The 17,079-nt window shown below is 43.2% G+C and overlaps 2 protein-coding genes and 1 non-coding gene across 3 annotated transcripts; 1 reads left to right on the top strand and 2 right to left on the bottom strand.

The window, feature by feature from the left end:
* The first annotated feature begins 300 nt into the window (after positions 1 to 300).
* btbd2b (BTB (POZ) domain containing 2b) lies at positions 301 to 8,423 on the top strand. The gene is made up of 9 exons (XM_028976758.1): positions 301 to 847; positions 1,266 to 1,385; positions 1,919 to 2,075; positions 2,717 to 2,822; positions 3,003 to 3,200; positions 3,401 to 3,593; positions 3,684 to 3,771; positions 3,956 to 4,102; positions 6,962 to 8,423. Exons 1-9 carry the CDS (start codon positions 333 to 335, stop codon positions 7,121 to 7,123), a joined length of 1,686 nt encoding a protein of 561 aa, XP_028832591.1. The 5' UTR covers positions 301 to 332; the 3' UTR covers positions 7,124 to 8,423.
* A 250-nt stretch (positions 8,424 to 8,673) lies between these two features.
* Positions 8,674 to 13,935, bottom strand: eef2b (eukaryotic translation elongation factor 2b). The gene is made up of 13 exons (XM_028976160.1): positions 13,805 to 13,935; positions 12,746 to 12,960; positions 12,467 to 12,648; positions 12,128 to 12,339; positions 11,861 to 12,039; positions 11,623 to 11,728; positions 11,080 to 11,332; positions 10,811 to 11,006; positions 10,259 to 10,625; positions 9,807 to 10,160; positions 9,381 to 9,563; positions 9,158 to 9,290; positions 8,674 to 9,074 (listed from the first exon to the last, which is right to left on the bottom strand). Exons 1-13 carry the CDS (start codon positions 13,805 to 13,807, stop codon positions 8,881 to 8,883), a joined length of 2,577 nt encoding a protein of 858 aa, XP_028831993.1. The 5' UTR covers positions 13,808 to 13,935; the 3' UTR covers positions 8,674 to 8,880.
* Positions 11,483 to 11,550, bottom strand: LOC114789430 (small nucleolar RNA SNORD37). Its single transcript, XR_003749680.1, has one exon. It is a non-coding gene; the product is annotated as a small nucleolar RNA SNORD37 (small nucleolar RNA).
* Positions 13,936 to 17,079: the final 3,144 nt, after the last annotated feature.

Here is a 17,079-nt window from a genome sequence, read left to right as displayed (position 1 = left end):
TGTACTGTCTGAAAGAAATCACCGTACCAAATGCATCGTGAGTGCAAATGAAAACGAAGTCAACGTTGTCTGCGACTGCACAGAGGTATTAAAGTGCAGGAGTAGAATCACACGTAAATACAGACGGGTGCAGATATGACGCTTTCTTTTTAAAATAAGGTTTAGATGGGACGCAGTGTGAATTGTCTCATGTCGTCGGCCAGTCTAATCGTGTCCTATGAGAACGCATCCAGGCTTCTTCTACCTCGGCGCCCATGCTGTCGTGTGCGGCTCTCTGTGTCCGCCTCACCTCCCCCGTCCCCGTCCCCGTCCCCGTCCCTCCCTCGTCCAAGATGGCCGCGGGAGACAACGGCCGACCTCCGTGTCTTAATTTCTCTGCTCCGGGACCTCTGGGGAACGTTCAGCCGAGCAACAGACCTTATGCCACGGCCGCCAGTAACGGCGCTGCGACCGGAGCGGTACCGGGGGCGAACCGGCGCTCGAATCCCCAGTCTGGGCCCAGTAGCGCCGAGAGCGGCGGCGTCGCGTCGGGCGGCCTGGCGGCCTTGCAGAACTCCGTCCCGCAGAGTGCAGCTCACGCCGCCGCCGCCGCCGCCGGGTCCGCCACAAATCTTCCCGGGACGGCATCCAACGCACCTCAGGCGGGAGGCTCGGCTCCGCACTCGTCCCTGTCGGCCGCTCCGGCGGCGGCCGCGGTTCTGGTTTACCGGGAGCCGGTGTACAACTGGCAGGCGACAAAAAGCACCGTGAAGGAGCGGTTCGCGTTCCTGTTCAACAACGAGGTGCTGAGCGACGTGCATTTTCTGGTGGGCAAAGGGATGGGCGTCCAGCGGATACCCGCGCACAGGTGACCGCGCTCCGTCTTTTTACCGCCACGTTGCACCCGTTACCAGGCGCCGGTCACATTTCACTCGAGCAGCCCGGCTCCGCGGCGGCCATGGCGGAGAGTTGGAGCGTTTACCTGCAGGCGTACATCATTTACATTTACATTTAAGGCATTTAGCAGACGCCCTTATCCAGAGCGACTTACAACGTGCTTCCATGTTACCATCAATTCTGGGTGTCTGACTAATTATCTGTCATGGAAATTAATGCCACATAAATGCTCTGCTATTCGCTCACTTATTCGTTGTGTAATGTGGTTTATAAGTGGAAGTGAACATGACAATGGTTTGATGTGAAGCAAGGAGATGCATTCTTAATGTATAGAGTGCCTTTCGTCCGTAACACAAAGTGTGTGTGTGTGTGTGTGTGTGTTTGTGTAGATTTGTACTGGCGGTGGGCAGTGCTGTGTTTGATGCCATGTTCAACGGTGGTATGGCCACCACCTCTACGGAGATTGAGCTTCCCGATGTGGAACCTGCTGCTTTCCTGGCTTTGCTCAAGTGAGAATTTCAGATTATATTTGTCTTGCTGGTGCTAAAGGTCCCCTGTTATGAAAATGTCACTTTGTGAGATTATTTAACATGATTTAACATGGCGATATGTATGAAGAGCGCTATGGCCATAAAAGTGGCAGCTCAGACGGTCAGATATGGAATTTGTCCCCTTATGTCGTCATTAGGGGAAAGGTTACCTCCCATTTCTCATGGTTTTTCCGCCCAGCAAATTTCCCACCCCTCCTCTAAAAAAAAGTGTCCTGGGAAAATTCTAATTCAAATTTTATTTGTCTCATACACGGTATGATGTGCAGTGAAATGCTTTTTGCGACTCTCATTGTGTGACTGTGGCTGTAATTCTGCACCAAGGCTGTATTTTGGAAAGAGACATCAGATACAGTATTAGACTTTTATATAAAAAAAAAAAATCTGGTCCAATAATAGCTTGTATAACACCAGTCTGACCTACATTGATGATATTAGAGGTGTAGTGTGTAATATCCAGTTGTGAACATGCACATTCCGTCTGTTTCTTGCAGGTTTTTGTACTCTGACGAGGTGCAAATTGGACCAGAGACGGTGATGACCACACTCTACACGGCCAAGAAGTACGCTGTGCCAGCGTTGGAGGCTCACTGTGTGGAGTTCCTCAAGAAGAACCTACGTCCTGACAATGCCTTTATGCTCCTAACACAGGTGTGTGTCTGCATGGTAGAAACATGGGTGTGGGTGATGTTTGGTCTTTTCTACCTGTGACTCAGAAGGACAAATATAGAACACTGTATTATGCCGTGTAGGGCTATTCTCTATCTCTTATCCTCTTTATAAAGCACTGGAACAGTTACTTCAAAACACGCTTTAGATCATCGAGATCTGTTTTTTCCACTTGCATAACTAAACATGTTTCATAGATATAGAGCTTTACATTTACATTTCCAGCATTTATCAGACGCCCTTATCCAGAGCGACTTACAATCAGTATTTACAGGGACAGTCTCCCTGGAGCAATTTAGGGTTAAGTGTCTTGCTCAGGGACACAATGGTAGTAAGTGGGATTCGAACCCGGGTCTTCTGGTTCATAGGCAAGTGTGTTACCCACTAGGCTACTACCACCCCTATCGCACTTTAGATTAGGTTCACCTTGGTCTGGTCCTGTTGTGTCTGTATTGTGAGTGCAGCATGTTAGAGCACAACAAAGTGCCGTTCTAAATGACATTTTCAAAGTAAACAGTGTGTTGCCACTTAATGTCGAGCATAATCAGTGTCATGTTCATTTAAAACCGGCAGCTGCATGTAAATGATATACTGACGGAGTTTTCTCCTGCATTGTCTCTCAGGCACGTTTGTTTGATGAACCGCAGCTGGCTAGCCTTTGTCTGGAGAACATTGATAAGAACACGGGCGATGCCCTGGCAGCTGAAGGCTTCACCGACGTGGATATTGGTACATTATTTACCAATGACAAATTAAGAAAGGATTTGACTGACTATTTGTTATGATTAATCTGGTGGACTGTCAGATGTTTTAATGTTGCATTCACAGAGTGAATGGTTTAGGATATTTTGCTGCTGTCAAGGTATATAAATTATGTCAGATGGAGTCATCACTTCTCCTGTTTCTCAGATACGTTGGTAGCAGTATTGGAGCGGGATACACTGGGTGTGCGTGAGGTGCGATTGTTTGGGGCGGCTGTACGCTGGGCGGAGGCAGAGACCCACAGGCAGCAGCTGCAGCCCACGCCGGAGAACGAGAGACGTGTGCTGGGCAAGGCCCTCAACCTCATCCGCTTCCCTCTCATGACCATAGAAGAGTTTGCTGCAGGTGTTTCATTTGTGTCTCACACATACACATTTTAGAGGAGTGCACCAAGCAACAAACCCCAGTTAAGAAACACTGCTGTAGTAGACAACCAAACTATTTTTACTCAAATGTATGATGTTTCATTGAAATTGTTGCTGTGTTCTTTACATTGTTGCACATCTTGGCTTAGAGCACAGGTTTGTGTGTGTGTGTGTGTTTAGGTCCTGCTCAGTCTGGGATTCTGACTGACAGAGAGGTGGTGAGCCTGTTCCTCCACTTCACAGTGAACCCCAAACCAAGAGTGGAGTTTATTGATCGGCCTCGCTGCTGTCTCAGGGGTAAAGAGTGCAGCATCACACGCTTTGGACAGGTGGAAAGTCGATGGGGGTATAGTGGGACAAGTGACAGAATTCGGTATGCCTCTAATTCCCACACGCTTTACACACTTTTTGGGTTTAAAATCTTGGGTTGTGTTTGATGAGCGTCTTGTCCTGTGTCCGACAGGTTCTCTGTGAACCGTAGGATATTTGTGGTGGGCTTTGGGCTCTATGGCTCCATACATGGTCCAACAGACTATCAAGTTAATATACAGGTAAGCATAAATAATACATAATTTTATTTAGTTGCGAGAGACTTCCCATGGCAACTGAGAAAGAAGATTATATAATTTACCATTCAATAGATGTTGTCAGTTTTTTTCAAAGTACAATTTAATAATCCAAAATATTAGTACCACCTAGACCTTAAAAAATTTAACGAATATTTTGGTTTCTCAGATCATTCACACAGACAGCAACACCATTTTAGGCCAGAATGACACAGGCTTCAGCTGCGATGGCTCAGCCAACACATTTAGGGTCATGTTCAAGGAGCCAGTGGAGATACTGCCCAATGTCAACTACACTGCCTGTGCCACACTAAAGGTAGGACTGAATTATATAATGATTATACTGTATTGCCGCTGTCAATGGTAAACAGCAGAGATTCTCAACTCTGTTAAGGGAGTCTACCATTTACTTTTGTATTGGTAAGAATCATTTTAAGTATGAAACATATTCCTTTCCAGTAGTTCTGCACGATTAATCTAATCGTAATCGCGATGTCAGTCTGTGCGATTTACATGAACGCAAAAAGCTGCGATTTAAATTATTAGTACATGGATTGGATCGGCAACATATCCGATCCATTCTCTCATTCTCTCAAAGTTTGCGAGCTGACTGAAGTCTCACTTCAGTCGGATGTGACGTGTTTGGTCACATGACCTTCGATTCTGAGACATATGGTTAGACGGCGCATGACGCGCTGCATCGTACGTCAACGTCGCCGCCATATTGCGATATGGAGAGAAGTGCATAAAAATGCCTCACTCTTGTTCTGCTTGGGGCTGTACAAACCGCTGTACGCTCCAAACCAGATCCCGGGCTGGACAATTGTTTTGAATATATTTGGCCATTATAAAATCCTGTTTTATAAGTCTTAACCTTAGCTAAGATAGGCTAAGCTAGCGAAGCTATGCATTCCTGTGTTCAAGTCAGCCTCCAAACAACATTTTTGTTAAACGTAGGCATTAACTATTTAGACTGTTCTTAGTGGTTTAGTTAACTTTTCTCAAACTTTGAAGGTTTCCTAAAGAAATTCACCTCAGTTTACAAATCTTAACCTTAGCTAAGCTAGCAAAGTTATACATCCCTGTGTTCAAGTCAGCCTCCAAACAACGTTTTGGTTAAACGTAAGAACTATAATACGGGTTTTTATAATGGCCAAATATAATCAAAACGGTTGTTTAGCCTTACCAGGGTTTGTCATTCGACAGTAATGTAAAAGAGTTTTTTGTGATTTATTTAATTTAGTAGAATATTGTATTTTGAAAGCACTGGGCATTTCAGGTTGTTATAAGTAGTTTGTATGTTTCACTTTGAAATTAAACATTTCACTATTAGTATGCGACTTTTCATTGATATACAAGCAAGGGTCCTTTAGCATATCACAATATTGATCTCAATAATCGCAATATGTCTTTTTCCCCAAATCGTGCAGCCCTACTTTCCAGAATGTTTTCTGAAATATAAACCAAAAATGTCAGATCAGATGGTTTAAGTGTTTATCAGTAGCTGCATTACCATTATGCATTTGAATAAGTCTAAAGCCAGGATGTCTGACTTCGCGACCAGAGCCAATTATTTTCTTGACATGGAAAATTAAGAAAACACTGCATATATATATTTTTTTAAGTCTAAACCCTGGCCAGACATATTCGGGGAGAGGAGGAGATCTGGTCACCCTAACTTTGTGGCACTATGCTAACTTATCAACTTAGTCATCATATGAAAATCAAACAATGCAAGTTGCAAACAACTGTTTATTCACTCCAGGAGGCATCAGATTTTTGAAACCTTCTCATTCAATATGTTTTCTTTATTTTAATGACCATTTACTTAGATTCTCACTGAAGGCATCAAAACTATGTACTTGTAAAAGGTGAAATAACTGAAAACAAGTTTTATATTCTAGTTTCTTCAAAATAGCCGCCCTTTGCTCTGATTACTGCTTTACACACTCTTGGCATTCTCTCGATGAGCTTCGAGAGGTCTTCACCTGAAATGGTTTTCCAACAGTCTTGAAGGAGTTCCCAGAGGTTTTTAGCACTTGTTGGCCCCTTTGCCTTCACTCTGTGGTCCAGCTCACCCCAAACCATCTCGATTGGCTTCAGGTCCGGTGACTGTGGATCGTCCAACTAAACGCAAACCGGATGGGATGTCATGTCATGTCGCTGCAGGATGCTGTGGTAACCGTGCTGGTTCGGTGTGCCTTCAATTTTGAATAAATTCCCATTTATTTGAATAAATCCCCAACGGTGCCACCAGCAAACACCCCCACACCATCACACCTCCTCCTCTGTGCTCCACAGTGGGAGCCAGGCATGTGGAATTAATCCATTCACCTTTTCTGCGTCTCACAAAGACACGGCAGTTGGAACCAAAGATCTGAAATTTGGACTCATCAGACCAAAGCACAGATTTCCACTGGTCTAATGTCTATTCCTTGTGTTTCTTGGCCCAAACAAATCTCTTCTGCTTGTTGCCTCTCCTTAGCAGTGGTTTCCTGGCAGCTATTTGACCATGAAGACCTGATTCGCACAGTCTCCTCACAGTTGTTCTAGAGATGGGTCTGCTGCTAGAACTCTGTGTGGGGTTTATCTGGTCTCTGATTTGAGCTGCTGAAAACTTGCGATTTCTGAGGCTGGTGACACGGATTAACTTGTCTTCATAAGCAGAGGTTACTCTTGGTCTTCCTTTCCTGGGTCGGCCCTCATGTTTACCAGTTTCGTTGTACCGCTTGATTGTTTTTGCGACTCCACTTGGGGACACAAAGTTTTTGCAATTTTCCAGACTGACTGACCTTTAATTTCTTAAAGTAATCGTTTTTTTTCTTTAGTTAGCTGATTGGTTCTTGCCATAATATGAATTTTAACCATTGTCCGATAGGGATGTCGGCTGTGTAGTAACCTGACCTCTGCACAACACAACTGATGGTCCCAACCCCATTGATAAAGCAAGAAATTTCATTAATTAACCCTGATAAGGCAGAAAACCATTTCAGGTGACGACCTCTTCAAGCTCATCGAGAGAATGCCAAGAGTGTGCCAAACACATTTTACAAGATCACAATCTAAATAGTTCTTGTAAAGACACAAAAATTATTTTTTTTCCAAAGCCACAGGGAGACGCAGTGTGAAACCTTTGGTTTATTGCAGTAAGTTAATTATTATTTTTATGTAATAGGGTCCGGATTCACACTATGGCACCAAAGGTATGCGGAAGGTGACTCATGAATCGTCTTCTACTGGCACCAAAACCTGCTTTACTTTCTGCTATGCGGCTGGCAACAACAATGGCACATCGGTGGAGGATGGACAGATTCCTGAGGTCATTTTCTACACATAGTGACTTCTCACCCGAGTGACTTTGGTGTCTTCAAATTACTCTCATCATCTCATCGAAGTGCGTGTGTGTGTGGTATATGGCATAACATGAGTGGACTGCTCTTTGTTACTATACTGTGCCATGAAGGATACCGTTTCGGATTGACAATGAGTGTTCATCTTGGAATCAAAGCATGAATGAGTGTATTCATTCAGAACCATCCTTTATGCTCTATTAATCTTCAGTCCAACCACAATGAGCTGTTAGCCCAGATCTTTAAATACAGGATTACTACAGGTTGGTTTAGTGCCAAATTACATTACTTGAGTTCCCAGGAGTCTGAAGCACTGAATCCCCCCACTTGTGGTTAGGTATGACATGTGGTTAGTAAGACATCCCCCTAAAGCAGGTAATACCAGTTCATTGTACTAATATGTAAATTCACAGTCACACAAATTAAAACTTAGGACATGTGGTGCACATTTTTTTCTTCATTTCTCCCTCAATGAATATGCAAATCTCAGTAGTATTTATTATAGGATGTGTTTAAATAGTGGCCTCTGGTCCCACCACCTGCTTAAGTACACATGAACAAAAAAAAGTGGACCATTGGGAACTGCTTGCTTTAAATTCTTGCATAGTACTGGGAGAGGTATTTAAATGCAGATGTGTACTGCAGATGGGACACCAGCGACCACACTTTTCAGACCGCTCAGAATTACAATAAGGGTAGTGTATTGTGAACCCCATCTTGATCTCGTTGAAGCTTGCACCAACGCTTCTGTGCCAAAGTCTGCAAGAATACTAATGAGAATGTTTTGCCAACATCAGCACTTATGTGAATGCTAGTTCAACAATGAGGTCAAATTTCAGGGAATTCTTTTATCTGTGAAGTTAACATACATTTGTTTGTTTTTTGTTAATTCATAAACTTTTTTGTTCATAATTTGAACATCTTTTGTTTCATTGTTGTTCACAAGTTGTTTGCATATTGTGATTTACTTTTAAATATCCAAATTTTTTTTCTCCCCAAATGTCATGCTGGCAGAACAGGTCACTTTTGTAAAGAATTTACATGATTGCATATTAATACATTCGGACAGGGGTTATATACTAATTATTTGTTTTTTTTGTAACATAATATAACCTGGCAGGAAATTAGTGTAAGTAGAATGTAACAAGTGTAAATATTGTAAAGATGTGCATTCAAATGCCTTTGTTATAAGGGTGGCTGGAATGTATTAAACATTACTAATGTAACATTTCTTTCTTTCTAAATTCTACACAACTGTACTCCTTACAAATAAAACCATAACGTTTATTAGCCTGCATGTCTATATATTAAACTAGAAGTGTTATATAGAAAATAAATTGCTTCAGCTAACTATCCAATCTCAGTGTTAAACCCAAAACTTTAAATAAACAGTAAGGGAAATTGGATTGTGATTGGAAAGATATTTCTGCAAAACCCCATTTGCTGCTAGGCAAAAATTGTTGCAACAAAAATGAGTGATTAAAGTACAACACCCCCACCAAGAACCACTTACTCTAGCAGAACACACACTGCAGACTTCAATTTTTATGTTCCTTTATTATGATTTATTTAAAGCAGACAAACTGTTCCTTAGTTTCATTGATCCATTAAATGTAATTTTGGCAATGTGTTCATGATGCGCTTGACGCTCTGTACAGTCCCTCAAAAAAGTACTATGGAGAGAAAGAGAAAAAAAGGCAGAAGAAATAGGGATAAGGGTGAAGGGGTGAAAGGCTCTCCATGTTTATAACTTGTCAAGGTAGTTGTCCAGAGCGGGGATGCCTTCTTTCAGGCCTTTGCGCTTTCGGGTCTCAGCCACGACCTGAAAAGGCTTGGTCTGGGGATCGCTGGGGTCACCCTGCAGAATTTGCCAGTGGTCAAACACACACTGAGGGAAGGCCTGGCCACCGGTGTTGGAGCGGAGGTCAGCTGTAAAACCTGAGGATTACAAGCACGTCAGTTATAAGATAAGAAACTATGACACACGTTTAAAAGAAACTTTAACCTGATCAAGTGCTTACCGAATGACTCATTGACTGGCAGGAAGGCCTTTACTACAAACATGGGGGTTCCCATGACCTGTGACTCTTCAAACACATGACCTCTCTTCCTGTTAAGCACACCATAGATACCTCCCACCACCTGTTCAGGGCACTGTGGGTGAAAAGCACAAGGCATAGAGTTGACTTTATATTTACCGCACTACCAAATTCCTCAGAACCTAAACAAAAGCTTGAAACAAACCTGGATCTCAACCAAGTAGACTGGCTCCATAAGCCGGGGCTGAGCAGTCAGCTGACAGGCATAGAGGACCCTACGAGCAGTGGGGATAATCTGGCCACCACCACGGTGGATGGCATCCGTGTGCAGGGTCACATCGTGAACGTCAAAACGGATCGCACGCATGTTCTCTTCACACAGGGCACCCTGATTGAGCAAGAAAGTGTAAATTTTATAGTGAAAACTACACCAGTCTAACATTTAGAACAGATATGCTACACTTGAGGTGCAAGTCTCAGATACTGTGGTAGGGTTATCCATCAGCTTGTCAGCGTGGTGCATGATCTTTCATCATAGACCAAACATCCTCATTTTAATCTCCCCCTTTTTTGAAGCCTTTATAAATTTTAAGACCATAAAATTCTTTGATCACAAAACTAGACACCTCACCTCCTTTGTGGCCCATTGGAAGCCTGCCACAACGCTGTCTTTGATTTCATTCAGGTACTGCACACCCTTGGTCACGTCCACCAAGAGGTTGGGCCCAGTGCCATCAGGGCCAAAGCACCAGATCTTCCTGGCCTCGGTCACCTCCCATTCATACTTCTCAGCCAGGTAGCGGGCGCGTGCCTTCAGTTCTTGTCGGGCAGTCACATCGCCTTTCTCGATATCCTCAGCTAGACCATCAGGCAAGGGGCGTGCCTTCATGTACAGTCGATTGTGCTTGTTTGGTGACTTGGACAGGCACATCTGGTCAGACTCTTCAGACACAGTCTCTCTGTAAGACACCACGGGGTCTGATTTCTGTGGAGAATTAAAGGATTTAAAAAGACAGTCTAAAGGGATGTGGAGAACGTACACACTAACTGCTAGTTGTGTGAAGATGAGGCACTCCTGCCTACCTTAATTGGAATGCATGCATGGTCCTCCTCCAGGTCTTTCAAGCAGATCTCTAAGTGAAGCTCACCGGCACCAGCAATGATGTGTTCTCCAGACTCCTCAATGATGCACTGCACCATAGGGTCAGACTTAGCCAAACGTTTGAGACCCTCCACCAGCTTAGGCAAGTCAGCTGGGTTCTTTGCTTCCACAGCAACACGCACAACAGGGCTGACACTGAACTTCATCACACGCATGTTGTGGGCCTGCTCGAAGGTTGTGATTGTACCAGTCTTCACCAGGAACTGGTCAACACCAACCAACCCAACAATGTTGCCACAGGGCACGTCCTCAATGGGCTCCACATAACGGCCCATCATCAGAATGGTCCTGGAATGAAGAGAATCTTCAGTGGGTATTTCAGTCAAGTACTCCTTTGGTTTTTGTATTTTACTAAGCAGAACAGTTTCAGAATAGCACAAAGGGCAATAAAGTGCATGATTAAAATCTAATTTAAAACAGCTCAGAAAAACTATACAATCTAAGTCTGCCATCCCTACTAGTGGCCAACATACCTCTGGATGGGTTTGAGGTAGAGATCCTCCTTCTTTCCAGGGGTGAAGTTTGGTCCCATAATGCGCACCTTCAGGCCAGTGGACACCATACCAGAGAAGACACGGCCAAAAGCATAAAAGCGACCCTTGTCAGATGTGGGCACCATCTTAGAGATGTACATCATAAGTGGGGCCTTTGAATCACAGTTCTTGATGCCTGATCATGAGAGCACATTAGTTGGATGTTCATATGACAAATACAAGTGTAAAACGCAATGACAGAGGCTCACCCATTGCTGCCTCATCATCTCCTGGTCCCTCATACAGCAGCTCGCATCGGTATTTCTGGGCGGTGACAGGGGATGGCAGGTGGATTGTGATCATCTGAAGCAGAGCTTCTCCAGCAGGAAGCCAGCGGCGCATTACAGCCTTAAGCAGGGGTTTTCCCTCTTTGTCCTTGTCTTCCGCATCCAGCTTGATGTCCAACTTCTCAATCAGCTTAGCAGTCTCTTCCTTCTTGAAATTCATGATCGCATCAAACACCTGGAGAGACAAATGACATGTTAGACACTTGAATTTAGGCAAACAGCCACTTGTAACATTCAAAGAGTCAACACGGACACTTGAGAAAAAGGTCAAGGCTCACAAAATGCCTTATATTTCTGCATAAATATCCACCATCACGGCTAGCCACATCAGACTCAATGTAGTCATCACCAGACAGTCAGGTCAAAGTGAAGAATATTTCAGTCATCCTCTGGTGGAAGGGGGACGGGAGGGGAAAAAAAAAAAAACAAAAAAAAAACCCCACACCTTAAAAGGGTTACAATTACCTTGAAGATTGGGTCAAGAATGAGCTGGGCAAAGGTTCGTGGCAGCTTCTTGCCATCAGGTCCATTGGCAGATTTGCTAAATTTGCCAGTGGCTGGGTCAAAGTACCTGGGGAAAAAGTGGGGAGGATGAAGGGGGAAAGAAAGGAGTTCGAAAAATAAATAAATAAAATTTAGGGCGTCTACCTCACATTCAAATAAATCTGATCTCAAAGAGAAATGAGACTAAAATCAAACTCACCTGTCTCCCCACAGTTTCTTCATCATGTCTTCCACCTTCTTGGCCCGGTCAGCAGGGCTCAGCTGGGCATCTCCCTTAGCAGCAAACTTGGTCACGTACATCTCAGCAAACTGCTTCAGGGTGAAAGCCCACCCATGCAGACCAGACCCAAAACCGACTGTTCCCACAACAGGGTCAATCTAGGAGATAACAGTTGCTTTAGTTCAGAATGCAGACATTTACCCTACAATAACACAACCAGAATGTTAAATAGAGTTTGGCCCTCACCATGATGTTGCCCATCGGCCCGTGTTCATCCTCGCCATAGGTGGAGATAATTACGTTCACATTCTCCACAATGCGCTGGAAGGTCTGGTAAAGTTCTTCAGGTTCAAGTTGTAGTTCCAACAGAGCCCGGTCCATCTTGTTCATCATCAACACTGGCTTAATGCGCTCAGCAATGGCCTGCCTCAACACTGTCTCAGTCTGCACACACACTCCTGGAAAAAGGACGCAGAATTAGGGCAAAGTCAGCAAAAACCAGCCAATTCGGATTAAATGATTGCACATTACATACACCTTGCCGCAAAATAAAAAAAACAAAAAAAAAAAAACGGAAGAGCGTACCAGAGACACAGTCCACTACCACCAGGGCTCCATCAGTGACACGCAGAGCAGCAGTCACCTCTGAGGAGAAGTCAACATGCCCAGGAGAGTCAATCAGGTTGATGAGGAAGCCAGATCCGTCCTTGCACTGCTTAATGAAGGCCATATCATTGTCGCTCAACTCATAGAACATGGAGATAGCGCTGCAGGAGAATAAATAAGACAACGTATAAATGATCCTGATTACAGCAAAACACTTTCAAACAATAGTTGCAATATTTTATCCACTTAGGTTCTTACGTGGATTTGATTGTGATGCAGCGCTCCTGCTCATCCTTGCGCGTGTCTGTGAAGCGGGTCTCTCCAGCGCGGGCAGAGGCGATGATGCCGGCTTTGGACACCAGTGAGTCCGTCAGGGTGGATTTACCGTGATCGACGTGCGCGATCACAGACATGTTTCGAATGTTGGACTTCTTGTCCATGATGGCACGGATCTGGTCTACGGTAAAGTTCACCTACAGAGAAGCACGTATGGTTAAAGTGTAATATGGGATCACAAAGAATATAAGGTCACAGCAATTAGCATGCGCAAACGTACAATCGGCCACGCAGACTAGCACTGCGTGACGCACCACATTACGACATTTTTACAAAAGGTGCGCAAGTGCCGACGACGAAAGGCCGAAGCAAGTTCACGGTCAGGGCAGGTGCGTGTCACACAACGGCGCAGTGGAATTGTGCTGACGACGCCCGGGCGTTGGGAGCCGCCCATTGTCAACCCCTGAAAACAGCATGAATTATTCAGCGCATCGCGGCACAGCGACAAAACGGCGTGGATCCGCAGAACACGGTTCAGAATGTGCGGCCACGTAGATGGGAACAAAGGGAGGGAGCTAACAACACAAACGGGGGTGTTACATAAAAGGCACCAGAAACAAACGCACTCCCTCAATATTACTGCGGTTGAAACGGAGACCATCGCGGCTGAGTCAGCCGCCGAGACGTGGCACAAGCTAGACAGCGGGCCAGCCGGGCCCAGTTATGAAAGACTACTCTGACTCAATTAAAAAAAAAAGAAACAATATAGAAAACACTGACAACGAAAACGGTTGCTTGAGACACAAGTAGACAATACAAAATAAAATATAAAAAGACAACCAAAATAAAACGACCATTAAAATAAAACACGCGCTGCCGCCAGGGTGGCCATTTTGGTTAGCGGCTAGCGCTCGGTGTGGAGCCGGTACGGTCCACTCACAAACCCCGTCAGAGAGATAAATGGGCAAAAATCACACGCGAAACGGCCGTGAAATAAACCCACGACAAAACCTGCTCCAAAAACGAGTAGACGATACGAACCATTGTGAAGGATGTTTTCGGATTCACTCGGCAGAGAACTCAGCACGGCGAATACGCTGCCTTCCACAGGCGGGGACAGGCAGGGAAGAGGACGTGTGCGTCACCCGGTTCGTTTATATACCGGCGTAGGCCGCGTACGTCCTGGCGTACGTCAACGCGCACCACAGGCTGGGAGTTAAGCCGGAAGCCCGATCAGCAGCGGTACGTCGAAGTCGCCGCCATGTTACGAGGGGCGATTCCACGCGAAAGGTCAAATAAATAACTACTGCGAATACTGCGGTACCGAATCATGTGCATTTTTTGGCGGGATCTCGCAAAAATCGATCTCCAGGGCTCCGTAGAAGCGTATCTTTTATGGTTTAGGAAGCACTATTATTTTCGGTTGAATTTGGCCATTATATTACCAGACATTCAGTGTATTTGTGTCTATTAAGGGATTGCAGTATTCATTTTTACATTTTCATTTGTATTATCTGGCAGATGCTGTTATCCACAGAAATGTACATAAGTGCTAGATGTCTTTGTTTGATTCACTAAACAGGAAAAACTAAACAGGATACTAGAATACTAAACAGGAAATACTGAAGAAAGTACTTTAAGGGCTGAAATAAAATGTTTTTGACAATAAATGATTATTTTATGCATATTATTAAAATATCCTTGTTCATGCTTTATTTGTTGGACATGTTCTTTATTATTATGTATTATTATTAGTTTTACAAATACAATTTTTGGTGAGAGATTCTTTTAAATAGTGCTGCTCTTGATTTTTGGTTATTTGCATCGGTCACAGTTGTATTGAAATCTTTGTTATTTGCAGATATAAATATAGACTATACAATGAGGAAAATAAGTATTTGGTACACTGCTGAAGCTGTGTATCAAATATTTATTTTCCTCACATCTAAAAGCACTTCACGCACATATATAATGTTATTGTTAATGTTGTGTGTTATTTTTTACAGGAGAATTATTGTATCATATCAATGCAGAATACTGTCAGTTGAAATGCCTTACTATTTTGATTTGTAGACATTGTTATTATCGTCCTTGATTACAATTATCAGTACTAAAATTGATTCAATAATGAATACATTTCATCATTTGTTGATATTTGCAATATGATGGATGCACTGAGGTGTGGTGTCAATGGGTCAACACTGCAAATGCGGTGGAATTTTGTCTACCATTGATGCCGCCCAAGGTCTAAGACGTTTCAATCACTACAATATTTGTATTACACTATATGACAGCTCGTCAGCATATATTGTCAAATGAATCAGATCACATTATTGTTTTTTTTTTTTATTGACCTACGTAATAGTATGGGACAAATAATTTTATAAAACAAGGGATTTTTAACATTTGGCCAAATGATTCTGTTCCGTTTTGGAGGTTATTTTAGACAGCTGGATATTTTAAGATAATGATTCCTGTAAATCCAAATCATAGAACGCTCCCTTGTTCTTTTATTTTATTTTTGTACCTTATGGTTCAAGCTTGTGATGCAGGCCTACTAAGAAATGTTATGTGATGAATGGGTCCCAGCAGTGAAAGTGAAGTGAATGTCATTGTGAAACACTGCAGCACAGCACACGGTGACAAAACGAAATGCATCCTCTGCTTTTAACCATCACCCTTGGTGAGCAGTGGGCAGCCACGACAGGTGCCCGGGGAGCAGTGTGTGGGGACGGTGCTTTGCTCAGTGGCACCTCAGTGGCACCTTGGTGGGTCGGGATTCAAACCAACAACCTTCTGATTATGGGGAGCGCTTCCTTACCCGGTAGGCCATGACTGCCCCAGCAGATGGCAGTATTGGATTGAGACGCGTTCCCCAATTCTGTTTGGCAACGCTTACATTGTTATAATAATACAAAAGCAAAAACCTAATTACTGCAAGCCATTCCATTCCATTTACAAATGCAAACCTCACATTATTTTGAATACTAATTTCCAAAGACATCATTTTTGTCCAGCAATCATGCAGTAATAGCACTGGGCTTACACTCCATTTTAGAGCAATGCACAAATCCTGTTCTTTTGCAATAGTGCATAGGCATGCTGTAACCTGGTAATGCAGGTTTTTGCCCTTTGGAATATTGTAATTAGCCGATAAAAGGCAATAAAGATAAAACCTGTATGACCATAGGAACTCCCAGCAATTGTACATTATGTTCTTTACTGGAAAGACAATATTTGTATACATACCCACTCTGTACATATTTCACAAATATATTTTTTATGTATAAATATAAATAACTCACATTCACTGTTTTTCTTTTTCTATGGCTATTTATTTGCTTATTTGTACATTAATCTTTTATATTATACAGTCGACATATTGTCTGTGCTGATGTTTTTTTTCTTTATTTTTTGCAGCTCTTATCTTGTACTTTCTGCCTTGACAATGTAAATTTCCCACTTGTGGGACTAATAAAGGATCATCTCTCTCTCTCTTTCTCTCTCTCTCTCTCGAAACATGAACCAGCCGTATTTCCTGCTCAGCTGTATTAGGAAATCTGGACAAGGCCCAGGCATGCTGGTCTTTGACCCGTTAACTCAGACAATGGTTATGGGAGTTGCAGTGCCTGTTTATCAAAAACAAACAGTGATGGTTTCACTGGCACCATTAACCAACAACAAACACAGAGCACCACTGATAGAATCAATGCTGAACACACAATGCAGTCACCTCTTTTACATTCTCAATGTCCCAATGAAAGCAAAGCCTCTGTAGAACTGCATGCCTTCATTCTATCTTACGTTTATGGTAGGAGAGGACAGATGTCTACTGGCCATTGCGGCGTTGTGCACAATGTGGCTTGATCTTCCACTGGCAGATTTGAGCTCATTAAGCTGCAGAAACATTTGTTTTGTACAGACAGACCTTTCTTATCCAGAGGGATAGGACTCACGCCCTACCCAGGAATAAAACAGCTCCAATGTTTGTATCTGTGATGAAGACAACACCACATAATATATCTATGAAGGTATAAATAATTTCACACAAAATTTTTACATTAATTAGAACATGACCGTTAAAATATTTTGTAAAGGAGGAAATTGTTTTGGTTGTTTTTGTTCATTTTAGAGTCCCAACATCCTGACAAATACCAGTAGAAGCTAATCTCAGAAGCTCTCTGGGTTTTGGCAGCTTTAGCAATTCCCTGCGTTTTATCATATTTGCTTAAAAGGAAATGTGAATGCATTTCTAAACGTATCAGTAAAAAAGTCAATTTGTGTGCTGTTGGGTCTATAGTAAATAATATTAATGG

The sequence above is a fragment of the Denticeps clupeoides genome, chromosome 4, assembly GCF_900700375.1.
Source record: "Denticeps clupeoides chromosome 4, fDenClu1.1, whole genome shotgun sequence".
Lineage (NCBI taxonomy): Eukaryota > Metazoa > Chordata > Actinopteri > Clupeiformes > Denticipitidae > Denticeps > Denticeps clupeoides.
The sequence above is the reverse complement of the archived record's forward strand: the minus strand, read 5'-3'. Positions and strand labels throughout refer to the sequence as shown.